This window comes from Dermacentor silvarum, chromosome 9, assembly GCF_013339745.2.
Source record: "Dermacentor silvarum isolate Dsil-2018 chromosome 9, BIME_Dsil_1.4, whole genome shotgun sequence".
NCBI lineage: Eukaryota > Metazoa > Arthropoda > Arachnida > Ixodida > Ixodidae > Dermacentor > Dermacentor silvarum.
The window spans coordinates 121,225,587-121,240,432 of record NC_051162.1 but is presented as its reverse complement, the minus strand read 5'-3'; the positions used below and the strand labels follow the sequence as shown (position 1 = coordinate 121,240,432).

The window sequence follows — 14,846 nt, the reverse complement described above, 5'->3', positions numbered from 1 at the left end:
TTTGTGACGCCGTACGATTTCAGCGTGATTTGTGCAGCTCAGGCTGGTGCTTTTGTGAAAGTTCCTATCTATAGAGTGCATTTCAATATATATATATATAATGTGGTATTGCCGAAGTTGAGTGAGCGTCAGTCTTCTAAAGTGGCCCCAAGTTCGATACCAGCTAAGGTCTCGTTCCTAATGTGGTAGCACAAGGTAAAAGCGGAAAAATGTATGTGTGTGAAGCTGGTCACGTGGTAGAGGTAGAGAGGGGATGGTACACCTTTAGAGAAGCGTATATATATATATATATATATATATATATATATATATATATATACAGTGCGAATGATGGTGGCGTGCTCCGGAACACCGTCAGGAGCACTTGGCTCCACGAGGGGAGGCCGGACATGTTTCGAGCGAGATCCTGAACAACACTTCGCAATGTGGTGAACGTCGTTTAAGTCATCGATCGGGGACGTCAAGGAGGTGTGACGTATTGCTTTTGCATTTCTGTCGCATTTAACGCCAAATCGCCACTGAATTTTTTTCGTTCTCCAGTCGTCTATAAACATTTAAACTTTGGCATAAAGCCATCATAGGTGATCACTAATGGGGCGCTAATGCAAGCATGACTTACGATGACGTTGCGAACGTAGTTGAAAAGAAAAAACGCATTATAGGGTCTAAGATATTGCCGCGAAATATTCTATGCCTTAATTTGGTCTAAGTGGGGTCTTTGACAACACTACTGACAAAAAAAAAAAAAAAATCTCCCGGCAGCTCAGAAGCTTTGGTTTTGCACACTGCGGATGATGTCTTGTGAAAAATGTAAAATTCGGTCTCCTGGATTGTATCACAGGACTCCTGCTTGACTGACGCAGTCGCTTACCGACTTAACAAACTGATTAGCTGACAGTGGGTAACGCAAGGGTGAGCCAACCTTCAAATGGAAACTTATATAGGAGTCGAATACTTGCGTGATTAGTGAATTGTGTCGTCAGATTTTACAATAATAATGGCACAACGCGTGGAGTCATTGTGCATCGAAGGGCAGGCAGTCAAACAAATATGTATCCTCTGTTCGAGCGCAAAGTTGTGCACTTCTAGATACCTGTATATGTGTTACACTGTGCAAGCTCGTCGCGCTTGATCAACCATGCATGCTTATCAGTAGGCTGCAAGAAAGCCATCTTTACGGCGACGATTCGCGCGGTGTTGCTTCTTACTGCAAGGTCACAAGACAAAAGCTATACCAGGGTCACACGCACACTTCCTAATCGTGCGTTTTGTTGACGTTATCTCAGGTTCAAGGCTATGCTCGTTGTGCTCTGTGCCTCAATTAGATTCACCTTCAACGGGGTCAATACAAGTCAAGTCAACCTTACTTTTGGCAGCGGAAACACTCGAAGGTTTTTAGGGATAAAAGCTGCTCTAGGCAGCTTCACGTAGTTCCTGAAAAGCCCAGTACATTAGCAGGTACAGTCTTTGACTGTACCATTATAATGCTAAGATGTATATCAGAAGGCTCGGTATTGTACATTGGTGATGATTATATCAAAATTACATCAAATCAAATTTAGTTAGCATCACACGGATGCCTAGTGGCGCAGAAAACTATCACATGGAAAGGCTAGACTAGGGGCTGGCGCCCCTTCAGGAAACTTGGGTCTTGCGGACAGCATATTTATAATAATTATAAAAAACAACAGGGTCTATACACAAAGCTCACAAATTGAAGTTTACACAATAGTTAGCGGCAATAAATTGCAAAACAAATTGTGCACATAATATGTCCACCAACCAAATGTATGCAAATGGGCGCGAGTGGAAAAAGTAGAAAGAGTAATGAGAGCTAGTAAGAACCACGTTAAAAGGAAATACAAATACAAGTACAGAAGTAATTTACTTATACTATGCACATATAAGAGAGTATAAAAGAAACATGACAAAGTAATAACACCAAGAAGAAAAAATATTTTCTTTATTAAATATAGGTTTTATTTATTAGGTATGACAAGGTATGTGAAAGTAACACCAGTTAGTGGCAGTCCATGTATCATGAGTGTGTTGTTGCGGTAGATTTATCAAAGTTAAAAGAAATGCATTGCCTGCTTTGACCCCTGATATGTACTTCTAGTCTGTGCTTGTTCCATAAATTTGGCAGTGGAGCTAGTGTCAAGTGCATGAAAAGCCTATGGTGTGTGAGCTCCGAATGACATAGGCATGTGACGCTCAGCACGCATTTGCAATTTAATGTAGTGGTTTCATGTTAGAACGCGCTGTTGTTCCTCACACCAAAAAACAGCAACTTATTATGGATGAGAACAAAGTATAATACAAAATCTGTTTGATATATGGTGGTATCATACATCGCGAACCTTGAGAGTACACCGGTAATTTTTGATAGTTTTTGTGTAACCAGCTCTACTTGACTGATTCCAGGATAGTGTTTCTTCAAATAACATCGCCAAGATATTTTATATTATATCATATACCTAGCAGCACAGCCTTCAACGGGGTTGCAAGAATGAAATACGTGGGGACGTAAATTTTCATTAGGTGGCTTCTGGGTGTGCATAGTTTAGAGAGGCTCTGCATCAGTCAGAGAAGCAATCCTCAAAAGTACGCGTCCCTGCATCGTCTTTCAAATACGTGTCACAAGTAGTGATAGCATCTCTTCAGTCTAAAGCGCCAGACCGCATATTGTAGCGGCCAATGCATCGGTAATATATTGAGACGCTTGTTTTACTTAACGCCAGTGAGCCCGAACCATTCGACACAAAGGAAAATTAGGACAACTTGTTCACATTTATTTCTGGCGATGGATAATAGTGAAAATATAGAATGAAATGTTATTTGAGGTATAAGTAAATTACTAGAGGAAATTATCAATTAATAATTGGGTTTGCTGAGCTATCCTCAACTGAAAGTTTGCTCAAGATTCTAAAGAACGCTACTGTGGCTTTTGCATTAAGTTTTACATGTTTAAATCAGCGTTTTGAGGTATTAAAATTCCTGAGAGACTGTCATTGCTGTACTCGACTGTTTACTTCATCATAGGGCGTCGGCAGCCTCTGTTCGTGCCATTACGACGTTGCGGAGACGTGGAAGGCTTCGCCTGCCACACAAACATACAGTTTTTTTTTTTGTTCTCAGACAATGGTACAAATACCACCCCGGATGATGCCAATAATCAACCCAAGTATGCAAGAGGAAATTGTCATCGTCGGCCTGATGGCACCCGTGGCTAATACCTACTTTGAGTCTTGGACGAGAAAGAGGGGGTTAATGAAGGAAGCGTATTAAGCGTCACCTTATTCTACGTGCAAAAATGGCAATGCTATCTCAAGAATCTGAAATTCGGCTTAGTGGGGATGATGCAAATTAGAAACAGCCCCATCAAGCGAGACAATGCACACTAAGGAAGAAAAAAGACGTCACACCACTTCATTCCCAACTTTCGTTCAGTAGGAAAGTACCATACACGCACGCACGCACGCACGCACGCACGCACGCACGCACAGCACGCACGCACGCACGCACGCACGCACGCACGCACCACGCACGCACACACCCACGCACGCACGCACGCACCACGCACGCACCACACACACACACACACACACACACACACACACACACATATATATATATATATATATATATATATATATATATATATATATATCAACAAAGACACACACACATACACGCACATACATATACTATACGTAGATACATACATGCATACATACCTACATACAAAGAACCACAGTCAAAACCAACCATGCACCTCGGCTCAACGAAAATAATGGATTATGTTCCTGCTGAAAAAAAATACCGAATTTCACCTAATTTGTCTTGTCTGGTGATATGAAAATTTGTCAGTGTAGCTGGTTTTTCAGACAGTCGTGAGTGCGAACAGTGCTGGGAGAAATATGAGTGCACATTACATATCAAAGTGCATGTGGTTGTAGCTTCGTTCATAACCGAATAACGGTTGTTCAGAATACGGAAACTACACGTGGAATTGAACGTCGAGGTGACCGCTTGAGGTTATTTAAAAAAATTGCAAAGCGGATGAAACCAGCGGTAGCTGTTATCTTTTCGAGTAGCGGGAAGATTAGCTGCGAAACGGTCATGGTAGTGTGCTTATGGACAAGTCGTAGTAGGGTTAAGTTACAGCTGGCTGGAAGAAAAACACACCGATAACGCGAATCAAAATTTACATATAAATATAAAACAAGTTTATTATATCATACGTAAGACAACGTTTTAAACATTTCAAAACGATTATGTGAAACGCGCTTGACGAAGCGAAAAAGAGAACTACTCTTTGAGGTGCTGCAGGTTGGATGAATATGCCTCGAGAGTCTTATATTGCCTACCCGTCACCTGTTATGGATGCTGGCCTGCATGAAACTAATAATTTACAACATTAACAGGATGGAAGTTGCCTGCTTAAAGGTTCGCCATTTTGATATTCGCACAAGGCGCATCAAAGATTTAAAGATATGTTTTGAAGACCATCTGTTGGACTTCGCGAACATATAGTATATAATCATTGGCTTCTATGTATGGTACTTTATTGACGTCACGATAACGATTACTCGCTCATTATTTTGCATAATTCGAAGACATGAAGTGAACAACAACAACAACGACGACGACGACAACAACAACAACAGCATCAACAACAACAACAAACCCACGAAAAACACTGCACATGCTAAACAAAAGTCACAAGCATGTAAGTAGTGTCACCACGGGCACGAACACCGGAAGCACGGCCTAGTTGTTTGTTGCAATCACCACATCGCACTTTCAGAATCTCACATCAAAACTTGTACATAAACTCAAGTGGAATTCTTAGCACTCAACTAGCCCTCGCACAACCCAGAGTTGGCACTCGGAGGCTGTTCATGAGATTGCTGTCCACTAAGAAGTCATGAAGAGCACCGACGGCACGCTTCCAGTTATCAGGACACAATCATTATCCAAGCACCTTGCTCGCTGATAGATGGCTTTCTTCAAGAAGGTTCAAAGGGTCACTAAGGTAATGCCGCTGTTGGCCATATTGTGGAAGTTCTGTAAGTATATTCCTTATGCACTGGACTGCAGCACTTTTTCTGCACCTTGTTCAGCAACCTGAAGTGCCTTGATCTCGAGAAGACGTACACGGGCGGCCGAACTACTGAAACGAAGAGGAACGATGCCTGTACTAGGGAGTATGGTATTTGTTTAGTATTTGGGCTTCGCTGCCCTATATGTGGAATACAATTTCAAGCCCCTCAACAGTCCAGAGAGGCCATCGTCATCACCGTGAAATGCATCTGTCTATGCCTTACGCCGCGCAGCGCGCGCAACCTTGCGGATCATGTGTACGAATTCGTCCGTAACTTCGGCTGGAGCCACCTCATACAGCCGGCGTAGGAGAATGTCCTTAAACCCTCCAGCTCTGTAGTAGGCCTTGGGAATGAGGTCTCGCACGGCCGATTTCATGACATCCACGGCCTCTTGCAAATCGTCGCGCATGATCGACGCATACAGAGTGTCCGATGACTTGCGCAGACTTCCTAGGGAGTGGTCGCTGATCACGTCACGCACCCGAGGTGGCAGGAGACTCAGGTCCTTTCGCAGAGTCTTCGCCATAGTGTCGTGGTTGGCCATGGGAGTCCTGATACGCGTGAGGAAATAGAAGAGACGCTGATGAGGCTTACGGTGCAGGCTTTCAGAAATAAGCAGAATTGAAAGCACTTGCTTAGATTACTAATCGTCTTTGCTTTACGGTTCCATGTTGTAACGGGTACAGGAATGGCTGTAAAGTGTCCCAGCAAAGATTTATATATATATATATATATATATATATATATATATATATATGGGCGTGTGCGGAAATACCGTGCACATACTCACGTGCATACAAAATATATAGTTCTTGTTTTGACAGTTCGTTTCGACATTTCATTTACCTCTTCACGAGATGTGTGCACAATTGTGTGCGCCAAGACAGCGCACCGAAAGCGAAAGCTTTGATGAAGATAACGGCATTTATTATGCGTCACAAGCATCTTTAAACACTCCTTATTGCACTTGTGCTGCACGTTTGAATAATGTATGCAAAGTGCTTTAGTAAAACATGGGTGTTTGCTCTCGATATCAGTTTGTGATCATGGAGAGCGTTAACGTTTTCTTCACTGTTTTTGACAATGTTTTGCATCGAGCATATATATAAAGAGGCGAGATGGGTGCCTTCTAAGAGTGCTAGACATAAAATACTTTATCCTTGCATTTCAGGTTCCTGTAGGAGAGCTCTTTCATGTAGAACACACTGTGTAAACATGACCAACCACACCGAAGAATTGAAAATTCTTAAGTCGTTCAGTATGATTTTCATTACCAAGCAGATGCAAACAATCTGGCGTGACTAAAATTTCAGTGAGAAGAGCTAAATGGCACTTGAAGGGATGAAAAACAAAGTACTGTACTCTGTCGTTGCAGCATAGCAGAAGACCTGATTCGCTCACCTGTATGCACCTGGCTCAACGGTGCTGACGTGCACTCCTCTGTCGTAGTATTGGCGGCGAAGCGAGTCCGCCAGCGATGTGGAAGCATGCTTGGACATGCAGTAGGTCATGGACGCCGGCATTGACATTCGTCCTGCAGCGAAGCACACGGATGGCATACAGGTTCAAGCCAACGCTACAGGAAGGCATCTCGACACCGCAGTCTTTCAGCCAGAGTGGGCGCCGTGACACAGTGCGGCGTGAATTTTACAGTGTTAGCAGTTACAAGACCTACTTGGTAGCTTCCGCGGTGTTACGGTTGCATTGCACCGATGGTTAAATTATGGAGTCCAATGTCCCGAAGAAACGCACGGCCTATGAGAGACGGTGTTTACGTGAACTACGTGGAGATATTTAACGTGCACACAAAGTGAGGTAAACGAGCGTTTTTGCATTCCACCCCAACCAGAGTGTGTCCGCCGGAGCAGGAAATGGAATCAGTCACTTCGCGCTCTGCAGTGGAACACCGCGTAGCATCTAAGCCCCAAGGTGGGTCACACCGATAATGATTATCGCGCCAGGTCATAGTATACGTCTACAATGCGTATCACTCGCTTAACCCTTTCTGGTATGCAGTTTTTAACGACGGGGGAATGTTATATTACGTGCATTTGAACAGCAAATCTCAGAGAGAAAACACAAAATTCCCACGGGAGTTCTTGGCAGAAACCTGAATGTAACCTCTCAATGTAATGCTTTGTTTTTTTTTCTCACTAGCTTAGAATTAACTCCGACTTAGCACCTAAAGTGCTATTTTGGGCACTGTCAGCTTCCGTCATGTTGGCGTTTTGAGCCAATCAGAGATGCCGTAGCATCTTTATGGGCCAATCAGAGCTGACAAGAAGGTGAATCGGACAATACGACGGCAATTTGCCAGCATTCAGAGTAGCACTCTCGGTACGCCAAAGGGTGTGTTCAAATTATGGCTTTCTTTAAAGACAGCCTTCTGAGTGCGAAGAAGACAGCTTCAAGCCCAAGTAACGGAATGCATTCGAGGGAGGTCTCCGCCACTTAACACTAACTTGAATCGATAAACCAAAAGCTAAGGACAGCACATATTCTCGCTATATTTTAGCCCTTAGCATGATCTAAACTTTAAAAACGACAAAGTCACTTACATTAAGTACACTAAGGCAGCGTAACTATATATTTCCTTGAGCACAAGCGATCTCTTCGTCGAGTTTCCAAGCATTAGCTCAACTGTGGTCTTGTTTGGACAGCAAAGTGGCCTGCATCGTCTTCTGCTGTCCTCACAAAGCTGTATGTTTTGCAGGCTTCGTAAGGATTGGAATGTCATTTAAGATGTCGTGCGGACAAGATGATGTGTGGTTTTTGACGTTTGTGCTTGTTTAGTTGTACTTGATTTGTGTTTTTATATATACAGTATTCTTAATTTCTTCGTTGTTTGAGTTTATGCATTTTGATGCTTTCTGTTCCTTTACGCTTGCTGTTATTTTTTACTTCCCATATTTGTTCCATTGGTGCGCACTGATGTTAATCGTTGTTTTATTTATCCGTAATCTTCATCGAAGGTCCCGTTGCAGCCTTGTACTTTGGGACCCTCGTCTGTACATTTTATATGCTGTCATTAACATACGATATAATAATAATAACAAACTGAATAATAATACTTCAGGGGGACAGCCGGTGTCAGCTTAGCTGTCTGGTTAGCCGTCTACGCAATAGGTATATCGCGCGCACTTACCTAAAAGACTGGTGACAACGACGAGTCTGCTGCCGGGAGTCTTGCGCATGAGCGGAAGGAACGCCCTTGCGACGCGGATCACGCCGAAGGTGTTCACTTCGAACACGTACTGTATCCGGCTCATCGGCTGCCACTCAATGTAGCCGAGACTTGGAACGCCGGCGTTGGCCACAACGGCCCACAGCTCTGCGAAAACAAGAAACAATGTGGACAGGAGTCACTCACGGCTAGAGAATATAGCGCCCCATGAAAAAGTTTCCATTCTTCACGAATGGGCGTACACTCTGATTACCGGAAACAGTTTCCAAGGCAATGAAATTGGCATTCTTATAGTCAAGCGGCACTCTTTACCGTAAATAACTGCAAGAGCCACGGGAGCCTTGAAGTTTTCGCTATCTTTTGTTCCCTTAGATCAGGTTCGGTTAGGTTAGGCTTGATACGTTAGATCGTCATTATCAAAATTTGAAGGAAAATTATTCACTTCAGTGCCAGGCGTCGTGCTACGGCACGTGCTGTTCAAAGACACTCGTTACCACACCTGCAGATTGTTGGCTCATCTTAACTTTACTCTTATTGATGTAGATTGGAGGCCCCATATTACTTTGCGTCTGATATAAATACTATGAAAGGTAAAGCACGCCAAATACCACTTAAAATGGGAAAAATGTGCATGTTCATCAAGTTGTTGATTTTAGAGTTAACACGACCGAAGAGCAAAAAGATAATTTGTCTATGAAGACAAAGCGCGAGGGGCACGAAGGCGGAGAAGCTACAGGACGCGATTATTGTGAAAGTAAACATTCGTACAATCATCAAGAATAATTTGTAACTTTAGCAATGATAGTACTACAATATTTTCTTGTGTTTTTATTCTCGTTCTATTACCCACCTTTTGACCAGTCTACCGTGTTGGGTATGGGCCAATGCTTAGAATCATCATAATCCTAGTGCTGAATTTGAAACAGTTCATGTTCAATTGCGAAAAAAAACTGAAAGCTGGTCGAGTTGGTGATTATTCATGGTGCAACTGCAGCGTGTTGAGTTGAGTTTATTTATTTATCACATACATGGATACATACATGGAGTGGAAAGGACGAAGGAAACAGGTAGTTTACAAGCAAGCTCTGAGTGCTTGTTTGTAAACTACCTGTGTCCTTCGTCCTTTGCAATTTTACCATTCAGCCGTGTTCAAGCTCATGGGCGTTCTTCGTTACAACAATGATTGGTAATTGATTTCAGCAGCAAAGGTCACGGAGTACTCCGTGGTGAAGACTTGAAACTATCGCTTGACACGGGCATGAGACATCATCGAACGCGATTAGTATTCGGGGGGAATTTGGCAGAATGGAAATTTGTCGACAAGCGTTAAAAAGCTGCGTGTATTACAGTTCGCAACCACTCTGGTGTTACAGTAGTCAAGAACAGGACAAAGAAGGGGTCTTTGGCTCCTAATCTAATAAGTACTGGTAGTGACTGCTAGTTTGTTAGAGCGAGGGGAAGATCATCAATGGAAGGGAAGCGTAGTGGGTACGTCCGAGAGTGATTGCCTGGCTTGATTAGATTATTTCTTGGCAATCGAGGACCGCATTTTTAGTATGATAATGAGTTAGAGAATTTTGGAAGAGGCTCTTGTCCCGGTCACAGGGATTAATTATTTTAACACATCTTTGGTGGAATGTTCACGGAACGTTCACGGAAAATTAATTTCAGCTTCTTAGCAATGGTCCATTCTGTCACATATAGCGGAAGACTGGTGTCGTCATTGAGCCAGTCTCCAGTTGCTCTGAACGTAAAGTTTGTTCTGTGATGTGCTTGATATGTGCAATACTTACTGTTTTGGGCAAGGAGGCTAGTTGCGGTCGCTGATAGCGCTATTTTGATTCCAAAGAGTCAAAATAACTAAACAAAGAACTCATTTCGTCATTGCCTCCTGCCCATCAATTGCGGAGACCATGGCTGCGCTCGCGTAAGGAACATCGATGCTTCGCAATGTTGCGTCAGAAGCCTGACACAAATTTCGTGTGAGCGAAATGTAAAAACGATCGTGTACCGTGGATTGGTCGCACGTTTAAGCACTTCAGGTGGGCAAAATAGTGTGACAGCCCCCACAACAGCATGCCTCCTAATCATGTCATGTGGTTTCAGCGAGCAAAACGCCAGAATTTAATTATTGACTTTTTTTGCATGGACGCAAGTAGCACTCATTTTTGAATGATGCTTGCGCTGCGATCTCTGATGCACAGTCATTCGTTGGAGTAAGAAATGTTTCCTGGATCACTTCAGCTTCTTGAGAAATTTCAGTGGTTGAGCATGGCCGTCAGGCCTAAAGCACTATGCTTACGCAAAAGAGATCAGGACCTACCTCTTTTGCCAAGGGTCATTTCTACGGTTTCCAATGCCGCTTCGACGTCTTTATCTTTCGTCACATCCATTTGCAGAACTTCTACGTTGGCCGTCCCGCGAAGAATTTTGGCCCCTTCTCCAGCGGCATTTAGACAGCCCGCGTAGACGAAGAAGCCTTCAGCAGCCAATTGTTTAGCCAAGATGTGACCAAGACCGGTATCACAGCCTGTGAAGGAAGCATGATGATCTCGTGATGTACTAAGGTATTCTTATTCTTAATCTTTGTTATTATTATGATTATCTTATTCGGCGCATAACAGCAATACATAATTTCAACCAAGAAAATTAACAAAAGCTTGTTTGTGGCACTGGGCAACTCGTACTTTCTTGTCATACACATTTTACTCCATAGTTTTGTTTAAAGATCGTACCAAAATTGCTCAATAAACATAATGACAAACAAAATCAAATCTTTTCAGCACTAAGACATATTTTGCTACGTAACTTGAAATTTCAGCATAATTATACATTTAATAATTTCACTTACCGATGAGCAGCCTAAGAATTTGAGGATCCGGAAAAAAATACACATTTGCTCGTAATATTAAGCATATTTGCACACCCATCAAGCATTAACATTCATAGCTGACATTATTAGTTGAAACACGTTTTACAAGGGATAAACTACAATGCAACCCATGTGGTTTTAAGTATACAGATTCCGCTCTTCGCACAGTGTGTACCAATGCTACATTAGTACGAAAGAACTGTTAGAACATGGCGGGTGTAATAAAAAAGGAGAAATCAACGCTTTTGTGCACTACCTTTTGGTTTTACACAACCGTACATAGGCATTAACACATTGAATAAGTCATTCGGACAGCAGTAATTTGGACGTAAGAACAAATTGCGGGTCACGTCTAGATCCACAGAGAGTGTGTTGCGACTGCTTTGTAGTAAGCCACAAACTTCCAATTACTTGGATTTAACCTAGATGCGGCACCTTTAGCTGTCTCCGGCAGCTCCTAGTCATAGAGCGAACGGAAAAGGAAAGCACGGAAAATAGTTAAGAACAGATCCACACGCGTACAGTTCCGAAGACGAGCAAAGCAACATGCATGCAGTGAACCTCACATATCTACAGCTGCACAAGCATACTGCTAGCAACTTCAAAATGCTTAAGTACAAATAGGGAAAGATAAAGTTTCAAAGACTCGCAGTGGTTAGAACAACGCGTACGTACGTAAGTAGGCCGATGCAGTCACGTTGCTAAGTGATTTGCTAAGTACACCTTACGGACACTGGAAACTTGTGCCTAGTTTGTACCTTTCTTGAAACGAATAACTCTTAAAGGCCAAACTTGATACACTTAACTGAAAGGAGCACGAATCATGTTCTAATCGAACGTAATAAATTGCAGTATGTGACACTAATATAACGGAAGTCTTGTACACGGCGATCATCAAAGCAAAACGTGATTTATTTTACAAAGAAAATTGACACCCAGAAGTGCTGCTATTCGTAAAGTTTCGGCTGGCCTGGGCTGAGAAGGTAGAAGTGAGTCGTTGGACATCGACGTCAGATCATTGTTCGGTGTCTGCCTTGCAACGTCCTTCCAAAATCAGTAGTATTCTAAATGCGAAGATCAGTGTGCTAAAGCAGTTTCCGGTGTTGTGTTGAGTTGTGTGCCTGCAGGTTTGAAAAGAGCGTCGGTTTTTCAAGGAACGACTGAACGATGGAATACGGTGTTGGTCCTGTAACCAGGCATTGTACTGGGAAGGAAAAGGTCTGTAGAGGAAACGCTGTATATTGGCAATGTCACTGCTGTCAGAGTAGTTTGGCAGAAGTATATACAAAGACTCATATTTGAGATGTTTGCTGCCTTCTGACGATGAGCGCAGAAACATCATAGCAAAATTGTCACATTACCCTGTCTCCGACACAATACTCTTTCGTCACACACTAATCCTAGCATAACATGGAAACGCATGCTGGAGGTATTCTACGCGTTGGGGACGTGATGTTAATATGCCATAGGACGAACAATATAATCAAGAAAAAAAACATTCACTTACCTGTGACTAGAATACTCTTGCCCTGGGGCTCCACGGATCTGTTCAGGAAAAGCCTTCGAATGTGCCACAGTGACCAGTACGACACAAACACTGCCAGTGCTGCCAGGCCAAGGGCAGTGACGAATTCCAACGTGTGATACGGCAGTCGCCAGCCGAGCAGCCAAATAAGGGCCGCAGTTGGCACGGTCATTTGAGTAACTGTCGCCATTTTCTCGGCTAAACGTCTGATGGCGCAGATAAGCAGTTATGAAATAGTATGCTCGACAGATCTTCCCAACAGCTGTCACGCCGTAATATTAACTAAAAGCTTTACAATTACAATTACAATTACAATTACAGCTGGAAAAATAAGGTCTTTGAGTTCCAGAAGAAACCTGACTATGCTTGAAAGCGGAGATGACTCTTATCTCCCAAGCACTTGGGAGTAGCGCAAGAAAGTATAAAACAAACTATACTTAGTGACTAGAGATCTGGAGAGAAAATAGTACGAATATTTCTTGAGCCTTGAGTTAGGATAATCAGTCCGAGCTGGGTAGTAAGGGTCGATAGTTCTTGACTCCTGCTCACGAAATTCCTGGATCGCTTTTCATTCAAAGTGTTTGCTGGTATTCTATGTTCCCGCCGCAGGGAAAGACGCGACCGTAACAGTGCCTGAAGACATTTGAGGCTAGTAAAGTGATGGTAGGACACTTGTCTCGTAGTGGCCGTCAGTTCGGCAGCCACGTTCTTTAAGTAGCGGGGACCATCCACGAAGCCGACTTGACTCTTCCTTGTGGCTTCACAGTTTTTGAATTGCGCTGTAGCAATTACTGCCGTATCTTTCTGGGAGAATCTGTCTATTATGCAATGATGGTTTCCCTTGCTAGATTGGCGCTCTCGAAAAGCGAGAACCCAAGATATCGTTCTGGCATTATTTCTGCTCATTGCTTTTTAAATTAGACCGTCAGCGCAGAGTCGGAACAAAAAGAATACAGTCTGTGGCAAGCATACGAATAACCCTGGTCACAATTTGTCCATGACACAGGAACCTTGAGAAATCCACGTAGCCTCGGAAGGCTCATTTGAAGTGGCCTTAAGAATTTGTTCTCAAGTAGGGGCATTCCGAGAGACGGGAGCTTTGTGGTGACCACTTATGATTGATGCAGCGCGATATTTCTGAATCTGTATTAGTGAGTCAGACTAAGGTTACGGCTATAGTTGAGGTCGGAGCTGTTTACATTGAAACGTCCATGATGCCAATATGATAGCTAAAATGACTGTCTGGCACCCCGTGCCAATATTTGTTCAAACGACTAGCGTCATTAGATTTAACTACGCCGACATTGAGACAAATTTCCATGATCGTCACTTTGCAAAGTGTTGAGCTTACGGTGTTTGCAGACTAACTGTGCCCTTATACAAGTGTGTTGAGACGGCCTTTACATTTTGCAAAGACTTACTGCAGACCATATAGCCTCTTTATAGATTCGTTCTTTGGCTGCATAACGTCTACACACAGTCATTAAGAAAGTCATTAACAATTCTATTTTCTTTTATTTTTATGGTCTACATACTTCCAAACTGACTCTTTGAAGTGAGCATGTAAAAATTATTCTTCGGAGAATGGGAGGTATTCAGTCAGCAGACTGTCTCTAGAAAACCTGCTGACTTAGCAGAAAAACAATTTTTTATTTTAAATAGACTGCCTTCGAAATATTGTTGCGAGAGCTGCCGGATCTTTCACCTAATCATCTGGAGTAGCGTGCCAGGTAATTCACTAGGCTAACATCTACTGCCCTCATTGAATTCGTTCACACTCTTTATCTGTTCTGAGTATAGTATATTGATTCAACCCTCCCTGGTCCTTAGCGGACCTAATCCCCAGAAAAAGGAAGGTGCGATCAATATCTCTGCGCAAGGAAATTGCTGTACCGCCTATAATGCGAGACAGGGACATGATAGCAGGCGCAATATTAAACGCAGTAAGTCCTGCCGTGTTATGCCAGGTATTGTATTGTTTACGTAAGCATTCGCAGATAATCGTCGTGCTGTAGAAATCGTGGTGCATATTCTGTTGGAGTGTCCAGGGGCGCGATCTTGTACGCGTTCGCCTCCGTTCCATTTTGGAACGCATACAAGATCGCGCCCCAGGTTACAGCGACCAAAGGACATATATTGCTGTAGAATTGGCTTCCT

The 14,846-nt window shown here is 43.0% G+C and overlaps 1 protein-coding gene across 1 annotated transcript; it reads right to left on the bottom strand.

Moving 5' to 3' along the window:
* Nucleotides 1-5,319: 5,319 nt before the first annotated feature.
* On the bottom strand, nucleotides 5,320-12,861 carry LOC119463868 (retinol dehydrogenase 7). Its single transcript, XM_037724690.1, has 4 exons — nucleotides 12,672-12,861; nucleotides 8,254-8,439; nucleotides 6,510-6,642; nucleotides 5,320-5,659 (listed from the first exon to the last, which is right to left on the bottom strand). Exons 1-4 carry the CDS (start codon nucleotides 12,859-12,861, stop codon nucleotides 5,320-5,322), a joined length of 849 nt encoding a protein of 282 aa, XP_037580618.1.
* Between the last annotated feature and the right edge of the window lie 1,985 nt (nucleotides 12,862-14,846).

What these genes read in the sequence shown, in the direction of transcription:
- LOC119463868 (XM_037724690.1), bottom strand. Translation starts at nt 12,861, where the DNA reads ATGACCGTGCCAACTGCGGCCCTTATTTGGCTGCTCGGCTGGCGACTG. An exon ending in CAAGAGTATTCTAGTCACAG is followed by an intron (nt 8,440 to 12,671) that starts GTAAGTGAATGT and finishes TTGTTTTCGCAG; the next exon opens with AGCTGTGGGCCGTTGTGGCC. An exon ending in CGTTGTCACCAGTCTTTTAG is followed by an intron (nt 6,643 to 8,253) that starts GTAAGTGCGCGC and finishes GCTTCGCTGCAG; the next exon opens with GACGAATGTCAATGCCGGCG.